At 43.6% G+C, this 10,000-nt stretch overlaps 1 protein-coding gene across 1 annotated transcript in view; it reads left to right on the top strand.

Annotated features, from left to right (window-relative positions):
- Nucleotides 1-10,000, top strand: part of pepd (peptidase D) — a 60,737-nt gene that overhangs the window by 21,288 nt on the left and 29,449 nt on the right. The window contains exons 7-8 of the mRNA XM_058387612.1: nucleotides 522-566; nucleotides 4,437-4,512. Coding sequence (XP_058243595.1) covers nucleotides 522-566; nucleotides 4,437-4,512 — 121 coding nt within the window. The remainder of the gene's footprint in view (nucleotides 1-521; nucleotides 567-4,436; nucleotides 4,513-10,000) is intronic.

Genomic DNA, 10,000 nt, shown 5'->3' on the forward strand with positions numbered 1-10,000 from the left:
CTGTTTATTTTTTAACATTTTTCTGTTTATTTTTTAAACATTTTTCTGTTTATTTTTTAAACATTTTTCTGTTTATTTTTTAACATTTATCTGTTTATTTTTTAACATTTTTCTGTTTATTTTTTTAACATTTTTCTGTTTATTTTTTAACATTTATCTGTTTATTTCTAAAATGTATCTGTTTATTTCTACATTTTATCTGGCTTTTTTCTAACATTTATCTGTTTATTTTTTAAGATTAATCTGTTTGTTTTTAAAAATTAATCTGTTTATTTCTAACACTGATCATATTTTACTTTGAAATTTCTTTCACAGTTATAAAAATCCAACGAACCAAACCCTCACCCAGATCCTCCACGTGTTAGAATTCTCCTGTATTCACATGTCTCTCTCTCCTGCTTTTACTTTTCGATTCTAAAATGATTTATTTATTTTATTTTTTATTTTTGTGAAACTGTTTATTATATTTTCCCCTTCATGCCTCAGAGTTTAAGGGAATTGTTTTTTTTCTATTGTTTTAGCTTCCAGGTGAACAACTCTCTCCTGCATCCCGTTATCGTGGAATGGTAAGATGTTTCATTTACACGTGACTCACGTGACCTCCTTCATAACCTCTTCTGTATGGAAGAAATGGTGATGTCTGTGGTTGAGGTTTATCCCACAGTGAATGCTGATAGATCCTACATGTCTCTCTGTTCATACACAACCTCACACGTTTGTGTTAAAGACACGCCCCTAAATCGCCATATATGGTAGGGCGTGAATCTCTGGCTATGTGTATATGCAGAAATTCAGCTCTTAGTGTGTTGCCAAATATTAAAAACTCCCCTTTCCGAACTTTTTGATTCGTATTATTTTGAGGCAGGGTCTTTGTCTTGATCACTGATTGGAGGGCTGTTCCATAATTCATAGCTTGTGGGCGGGCTTTGTTGTAAAAAGCTCCACCCCCTGGTTTACCCAACATTATTTTAGGTACTAACAAAGATCCTGCACCCTTTTGATTTCTAAGCTGCATAAAGTTGTCTCAGGTCGTGTGATGCGAGAACATTCAGTGCTGTGTGTGTGTGTGTGTGTGTGTGTGTGTGTGTGTGGGTGGGTGTGATATTTCTGGAGCCTTATTTAGAGCCTGTTAGTGTGTTGGGAACTATTAGACCTCCAAATAAAAATATCACGAATCCCACAGAAGTGTATTGTGACATCACAATATGGATTTGAAGCCTTCTGATGATGTGTATAGGGTTCATTTTTAGAAGTATGTGATTGTGTGTTTGGTGTCAGTGCAGTGGGATTTCTGGTCTTGTTAAATCTGACATTAAACTGACTTTAAAGGTTCAGGATAAGACGGCTGCTGAAGCACAGAGAAGACAGACGGGCGGACGGTTCGAGCTAATCTGTCACGAGCCTCGTCTGAAGCAATGATGGAATTCCAATTAGCGTCGTCAGAAGACCTACAGGAATCAGATCAGGAAACATGTCGCCTTTTTTTCCTCATTAGACTTTGATATCCAGTTGAAACGGAGACGCTCGGCGCGGTTTCTTGGCGAGCGGAATGTCTTTAATGGGAGTCTGGCGAAGGCGTCAGCGTCACGTTTCTGATGAGCTTCATCTGATTAGCGCACAGACGATCTGCAGCTGAAATGTAATCAGGCTTTAAAGGGTTTAATGCTGCTTTGATGCGGATGGTGTTTCTATAGAAGAGTGAAGTTTCTTCAGAGTGAAGTTTCTGAACACGGCGTGTAAACAACGCTTCACTCCAGTGTCTGAGGAGGATGATGATGATGATGATGATGTCAGCACATAGAGCTAGGGTTAGTCGTCACGCACGTTTCCCACGCCGCCGAGTCAGAGTCGAGGCGCTCCGTTCCAGCCGAGACGTCCTGAGAGACCGAGACCAGAAGACAACGACGAGCAAACCGCCAACCACCATCAGCCTTTCATCACCAGATAATTCTATAGCAGCTTTACAAGTCAGGATCTCTGGATCTCTCTCTCTCTCTCTCTCTCTCTCTCTCTCTCTCTCTCTCTCTCTCCCCTCCTTTCTCTCCCCCTTTCTCTCCATTTCTATCTCTCTCTGCCTGTCTCTCTCTCCCTCTCTTTCTCTCGCTCTCTCTCTGTGCCTATTCCTCTGTCTCTCCCTCCCTCCCTCCCTCCCTCTCTTTTTCACCCGATCTCTTTCTCCTTCTCTTCCTCTCTCTGCACCCCCCTCCTCTCTTTCTCTCTCTCTTTCTCTCTGTTCTTCTCTCTCTCTTTCTCTCTCTCTCTGTTTCGCTCTCTCTCTCTCTCTCTCCTCCTTTCTCTCCCCCTTTCTCTCCATTTCTATCTCTCTCTGCCTCTGTCTCTCTCTCCCTCTCTTTCTCTCGTGCTCTCTCTGTGCCTATCCCTCTCTCTCCCTCCCTCCCTCCCTCTCTCCACCCTCCCTCCACCCTCTCTTTTTTATCCGATCGCTCTATCCTTCTCTCTCCTTCTCTTCCTCTCTCTTCATCCCCCTCCTCTCTCTCTCTCTCTCTCTCTCTCTCTGTGCCTATCCCTTTCTCTCTCCCTCCCTCCCTCTCTCCACCCTCTCTTTTTCACCCGATCTCTCTCTCCTTCTCTTCATCTCACTGCACCCCCCTCTCTTTCTCTCTCTCTCTGCACTTCTCTTTCTCTGTTTTTCTCTCTCTGTTCTTCTCTCTCTCTCTCTCTCTTTCTCTCTCTCTCTCCCTCATTTCCTCTCTGTGTTAGAGTAATGGTTTGCGTGCCTGGCTCTCTGCTCTCTGCATTACTCTCACTCTCGTTCAGCGCCTGCTAGGAAGCGGCTTCATTACAGCTGCACTCAGCCCAGACCTGCCCTCCATCCCTCCATCCCTCCATCCCTCAATCACTTCTTTTCTTCACTCATGTAAACACCTCGAGTTTCCAAATTTCCATTCGGTTTCTGAAGAAAAAAAAAATCAGCCGTTACATAAAAAACTCCCCTTTCTGAACTTTTTGGATCTTTGACATCGTATTATTTTGCCTTTTGAGATTGAGACAGTGTCTGTCCTGATCACTGATTGGAGGACTGTTCCAGAATTCATAGCTTGTGGGTGGGCTTTTTGTAGGGGAAAGCTCCACCCCCTTATTTACTCATTATTATTTTAGGTACTAACAAAACTCCTGCACCCTTTTGATTTATAAGCTGCATAAAGTTCTTGTGTGATGCGAGAACATTCAGTGCTCTGTGTGTGTGTGTGTGTGTCTGTGTGTGTGTGTGTCTGTGTGTGTGTGTGTGTGTGTGTGTGTCTGTGTGTGTGTGTGTGTGTGTCTGTGTGTGTGTGTCTGTGTGTGTGTGTGATATTTCTAGAGCCTTATTAGAGCCTCATGACAACTTCATATCAAGTCATTGGAACTGACATGTACACACACACACACACACACACACACTGTCTGGGATGTGAAGTGCATCATTAGTAACTCGATAGGAATAGACACATCTCAGATGTTTGTGTTTTTATCTTTTTTATGTCCTCACTTGTGTTTTGTTGTTCCTGTGTTAATGATGTAAGAGTCTCTCTTTTCCTCCATCACAGTTTATTTTGTTGAAGGTTAAAATGAAACACTACACGTCTGGAGATAATTTAAGATCCACCAGTTTGACACAAACAAAGCTTCGACGTTGTGGAGCTCACAGCTCGGCTCTTCAGCTGTCAGATATTTAACAAGGTGAACAGCGCAGTATGATCATCTTTTATCCCCAGATGCTGCAGATGTTTCTGTTTACGGCTGCGTCATAGACATCACACACACACACACACACACACACGGTTGCTTTATATCTTAAAGTTGTGTGATGAGTGACACACACACACAGCCTGGACATGAGGAGTTAGTGTCTTGTTCTTCACGTGTTTCTTTCTTCACGCTTTGAAGGATTCTTTAAGCGTATTGAGTGAAAGCTCAACCTCAGACATCTCCAACATCCAATCCAGAATGCTCATTTGAATATTAGGCCACACCCACTCAAACTCGCCATTTGTTTGATAAGTTATATAAGTTAAGAATATTTTACACCATATTAAATGAGTCTCTTTTTCTGTTTGTCTCTCTCACCATCTCTCTCACTCTCTGTCTCTCTCTCTCTCTCTCTCTCTCACTGTATCTCTCTCTCTCACTCACTCTGTGTCTCTCTCTCACTCACGTTTTGTTGGTCTCTCTCACTCTCTTTCTGTCTGTCTCTTTCACTGACTTTCTGTCTTTCTCACCTTCTCTTTCACTCTCTTTCTGTCTGTCTCTCTCTCTCACTGTCTCTCATACTCACTCTCTGTCTGTCTGTTTTCTGTCTTTCCCCTCTCTTTTTTGTCTCTCTCTCTCTCTCTCTCTCTCTCTCTCACTCACTCACTGTCTGTCTGTTTACTTTATGACTCGGCTGTCTGTCTGTCTCTCTTACTATCTGTCTCTCTCTCTCTCTCTCTCTGCAGTCGTCTGATTAAGACGGATATGGAGTTGGAGGTTCTGCGCTACACTAACCGCATTTCCAGTGAAGCTCACAAAGAGGTAAGTGTGTGTGTGTGTGTGTGTGTTCAGGCTTATTTAGGCCACAGGGAGATGGACTCTAAGCGCTCTGGTGTCCAGACTCAGGATATTTAAAGCTCTGCTCCGGTCAGTAAGTGGTGAGTCAGGTGTTAGTGCTGCAGGTCGACTGAACGTCACATCAGCAGTGTTTTACATGAAAAGCGTTTCTTTCGAGGTCAACCTGTAAAACTTTTCCATATCAAACACCCAGGCTTCAAGCAACACGAGCAGAATCGATTGTCTCCGTTCACCTTCCGCTCGCATCAAAGCTTCACGTCCTCCCAGTTTCCTCTGGAGTTGAACTTGAGGAACAGAGTGACTGAAGACTTTTCTGATCAAGAAAATAGAATCAGAACGAAAATATTCTGATTAAAGTGCTGCTTTTTTTCCCTCACTGACCTTGCAGAGATTTTTTTCAGGGTGTTGAAAAACACATACCGCCCCTTTAATCAGTACACACTTGAATAGGATGACTATTATTATTTCTTTCTGTCTCTCTCTCTCTCTCTCTCTCTCTCACACTCACACACACACACACACACACACACACACACAGTGAAAGCCTGTATGTGTGGGTGATTTTATATTTTATATGGATTGGATTCGGAATTGCTCCAAACTGCACTTCTAGACGTGATCTGTTTCAGCTTCCCATGAGCCTTTTCACCAAACGTAACAAATGAATCGTGGTAAATCCCCCATAAGCCCCCTCTCTCTCTCTCTCTCTCTCTCTCGTGCCGCAGCAGTGCCTCTGCACTCCCTGGAAATTTTCGGTGCTCTCGTCTTAATGACCCGTTAGGGCTTAAACATTCCTCTGTAGATTCCTACAGGATGAGGAATTTTTTCCCTATGTAATAAATTTTTTCCCTTTAATTAGTCTTTAGGACGGACAACGAATCGGTTCCTGTTCTCCTCATGTGTTACGAGACCTGTGCTGTAAGCCTGGAGAGGATTAAAATAATTGCTGGTGACATGGCAGAACGTGGGAATCATCTCCTCGTGTGTGTATTTGGAGAGAAAAGGGATTTCTCAGAAGGTTAATGAAGTGTATATAGCAAATAGCGAGAGCTGACACTTTTTCCCAGAATCCTCTATCCTGCGTTGTTCTCGCCGTCGTCATCGTGTCATGTACAGCACTATAGAAACAGATGGAACGTTCCGTAGTGTCTAATTATTTCGGAATAATTTCTCCTGGCTTGTTATTGGAGTGAACTTCACGCACTCCACAGTGACACATCGGAGATCTCAAACGAATAAGTGCCGCCGAGCGAAAGCCCGTGTTAAGAGGTCGAGCCGAAGCAGCGCGATTGTTTTTGTCTCTTCTCTCGGCCTTGGAAAGACCCCAGGGTCTCAGCCAATAAAACCCTCGTCTTGTATTAAGGGACATAGGTCTTCATAAGTGCCACTTCAGCCAGGAGCTGATTAAGACAAACGCCTCCTCGCTGCAGCCTCGCTGCCCAGCAGTACTGGATATTAATTTTCAGAGGCTCTGGACACCAGCGCCATGCTTCAGCTGATGGACTGTGAGGGCACAGAGATGGTGTGTGAGTTAGGAACAGAGAGAATGACCAAAACGTGGAGGTTTCATCCAAATGGGTTAACTGGAGACCTGAGTCTGAGGGACATTTGTCAAGTCATTTGTTTACTCTCACTCAGGTTTATTTGTGTGATGGCTCTGGAAGTGAAGTAGCAGCTCTGGCTAATGTTCCAGTAAAATCGAGCCTTCTGAAAGCACCAGGTGCGAGTGGTGAAGCGAGCGCCGTGCCCAACATTCCTCAATCCATGCCAAGGAAGCAACAGAGACTCCTGCTGTGGCTGATAACACCACCGCCACAGATTACATGCTAGCTAGCTAGTCGTGACCATGACTCTCTTTTTTTTTTTTTTTTTTTCCCCCCCAAGCTTCTACCGTTTGCATCTTCTTAAACCTGAAGTGCCAGAAACGCTAATTTTACTGTCTTTTTATTCAGTTCTGGATATTTTTCTAGCTACACTTGGTTCTTGAGGCCTTGACAAAGACATGTTTTATGTTTATTTGTGTGCAGATTTTAATTGTAATTAGGGATAGTGTGGTTATTAGGAACACTACACTAAAACTGGGCAGGGTTTCACTTTGCTGTTAAAACAGTCTCCGTTCTTCGTGGCATGGAAACGTACATTATTCTGAGATTCTGCTCCATGAATCCTGCAGTGTTTTCACTAGCTCTTTCATGCTTCAACTCTCCCTTTTTAAAACATATACATTTCTGGCATTTGACGGATGCCCTTATCCAGAGCAACTTACAATTTATCTCATTTTATACAGCTGAGCAATTGAGGGTTAAGGGCCTTGCTCAGGGGCCCAGCAGTGGCAGCTTAATGGTCCTGGGATTGAAACTCAAAACCTTCTGATCGGTAGTCCAATGCCTTAACCACTAAACTACCACATCCCAAAGGTCTGGATGCTGTGAAGAACCGTGGGAAGAAGAGTGAAGAACCCTGAACTCATCGTCATGTTTATGACACCAGTTTTTACTCTGTGACATGGTTTGTTATCAGTAGTCAAGAAGGAGCCATGAGAAGATCCCATCCTTGGAGGGTTGGGGTCAGATCAGGGTCAGCCATGATAGAGCACCCGCGGAGCCGGGGGGGTGGACTGGTGGAGGTTAAGGCCTTGCTCAGTGGCCCAGCAGTGGCAGTTTGGTGGCTCTGGGGCTTGAACCTCGATCTTCAACCCCTTGCCTTAACCACTTGATATACCACTGCCCCGGTGAGTGATTAGTATTTATCAGTATGAATGGCCCAGAGTTTGCTAAGAATACATTCCCCACACCATCACACCACCCCCACCAGCCTGAACAGATTGGCTCCATGGATTCATGCTGATGGTGCTGAATTCTGACCCTTATGCCTAGGCATACTTCAGACCAGGCTTTGTTTTTCCATCTGGGTAATCCTGTGCCTACATCACCCCCAGCATCAGTTCTCAGCTAACAGAAGAGGAACCTGATGTGATCTGCTGTTGTAGCTCATCCAGCTCAAGGTTTGATATGGTGGTGTGGATTCTGAGATGCTTTTTTGCTCAAGAGCACATATGTGTAACTGTAGCCTTTCTTTCAGCTCCAAGTGGTCTGGCTATTTGTTCATCACCGAGGTGTTTCTGACCACAGATCTGGTGGATGTTTTAAATTTATGCACAGTTCTGATCATCCCAGGAGATCAAGCAGCAGTTTAAGAAATATTCACACATCTGGCACCAACAACACGTCATGGATGAGATCAGGTTTCTGTGGTTGATGTAAACATTCAGAACTCGAAGCTGCTGCTGATTGAATGCACTGCTGCCGTATGATTGGCTGGTTAGATAATTGCATTAATGACTAAGTGTGTGTGTGTTTGAACCAAGGGGGGTACAAATTTTTGCCCTGGACTGTATGTACAGGAACGTACTGACGTTCAGACTCTTGAGATGAGGCGAGGCGCTGCGACGGTTTCTCTGAGGCGAGTCGCAGTTAGACGGCGGTGTTTCAGGACGCATGAGGAGAACGCTGATGCACCGCTAGCGTGCCTCTGGTCAGAGAGACGACTCTCTTAACACGTTCGGTCATCTCGCTCTCATTAACGTCGCACGTCTGTCCTTTCTAATCCGCGTGTTCGTTAGAGTGGTGTGTTTGTTTATAGCCTTTACATTCGTTCTGCCTTTAATTACACGCATGACCTTAAAGGCTCGTCTGATTGATCCTGATGTAACGCGTGGGATCGGCCGCGATTCCTGGAGACGCTCCTGCATAATTTGGTGCCAGATTTGATTTTCTTTATGATTTTAAAGTTCATTAAGGACAGTTTGCATCACTTCTTCTTCTTCTTCAGTGAAAGTAGAACACACAGATTTGTATTTAACTAAAAATAGAAGTGTATTTCAGGATGAAATGTAGTCAGGACCTATAAATGTAATACATTTTTATCTGTCTATCCATCTATCTGTCTGTCTGCCTCTTCGTCTCTTTAATTGTCTGTACATCTATCTGTCTGTCCAATGTATCTAACTGTCAGTTTATCTTTCTGTCTGTCTGTCTATTTCTATCTATCTATCTATCTATCTATCTATCTGTCTGTCTATCTTTCTATCCATCTATCTTTCTATCCATCTATCTGTCTGTCTGCCTCTCCATCAATTCATGGGTCTGTACATCTATCTGTTTATCCATTCATCTAACTGTCTGTCTGTGTGTCCATCGGTCTATCTGTCTGTCTGTTTGCCTGCCTCTCCATCCATCTGTCTGTCTGCCTCTCCATCTGTTTATCTGTCTGTACATCTATCTGTCTGTCCACTGATCTAACTGTCTGCTGTGTGCCATCTGTCTGTCTATCTATCTATCCGTCTATCTCTGTTTTGTTTGTACCATCATCATTTTCAACATCATTCCTTAGAGACAGAGATCATTTGTTTTATACTTCGTGTTCCCAAACATTTCCAGTAAAATAAGTATTAGCCCACGTCCCTTCGAGCGCTCACCGTCCTCAAACCCTTGACCAGTCACTGCTGGATATCTTATACATTCAGCAAGTTGAATCCTTTCATCATCACTCACTAACATTATTATCTGTACAAACAGACCATCAGGACCGTACCAGTGTGTAGCTACTGTAATGTAAGTGAGAACAGGAAGTGACACGTTTCATGGCTGCTCCACGACATGCAACTATAAACAGATAAAGTGATTCTGTAATTAACAGGAAAATCTCATCGTTATTTACGATAGAGAAATCTAGATGTCTGTATATCTGTAAACAAATCAGGACTGAGCGTCAGTAATTAGTTTACAGTGCAGTACATACACATCAATACTGCAGCCTTCTATATTCACTCTGCATGATAAATGAACCTCACACACAGATCTGCACTGAACTGGACACAAACTCGCTATCGGTCATCTACATCTCGGTCACGTGATCAGAAAATCTCTTTCTCTATTCAGAGGAAAGTCCTGCAGGAGCTGACTTATGCCTGAGTTACGCCTGAGTAATGTCTGAGTAGCGTCTAAGTAAAGTCTAAGTTAGGTCTGTCTGCCTAAATCTGAGTTGTGTCTGAATAATGTCTGAGTTGTGCCTGAATAGTGTTTGCCTAAAGTCTGAGTAGTGTCTGAGTATTGTCTGCCTAAAGTCTAAGTAGGGTCTAAGTTGTGTCTGAGTAGTATCTAAGTAAAGTCTGAGTAACGTCTGCCTAAAGTCTGAGTAATGTCTGAGTAGTGTCTGAGTAAGGTCTGCCTAAAGTCTGAGTAACGTCTGAGTTGTGCTTGAGTAGTGTCTAAGTAAAGTCTGAGTAATGTCTGAGTAATGTCTGCCTAAAATCTGAGTAATGTCTGAGTAGTGTCTAAGTAAAGTTAACTTAATTCCAAGGGGCAGTGGTGGCTAAAGTGGTTAAGGCTCTGATCAGGGTTCAATCCCCAGCACCACGTTGAGCCCTTGAGCAAGGCCCCCAACCCCCCAC

The sequence above is a fragment of the Hemibagrus wyckioides genome, linkage group LG04 (genome assembly GCF_019097595.1).
Source record: "Hemibagrus wyckioides isolate EC202008001 linkage group LG04, SWU_Hwy_1.0, whole genome shotgun sequence".
Lineage (NCBI taxonomy): Eukaryota > Metazoa > Chordata > Actinopteri > Siluriformes > Bagridae > Hemibagrus > Hemibagrus wyckioides.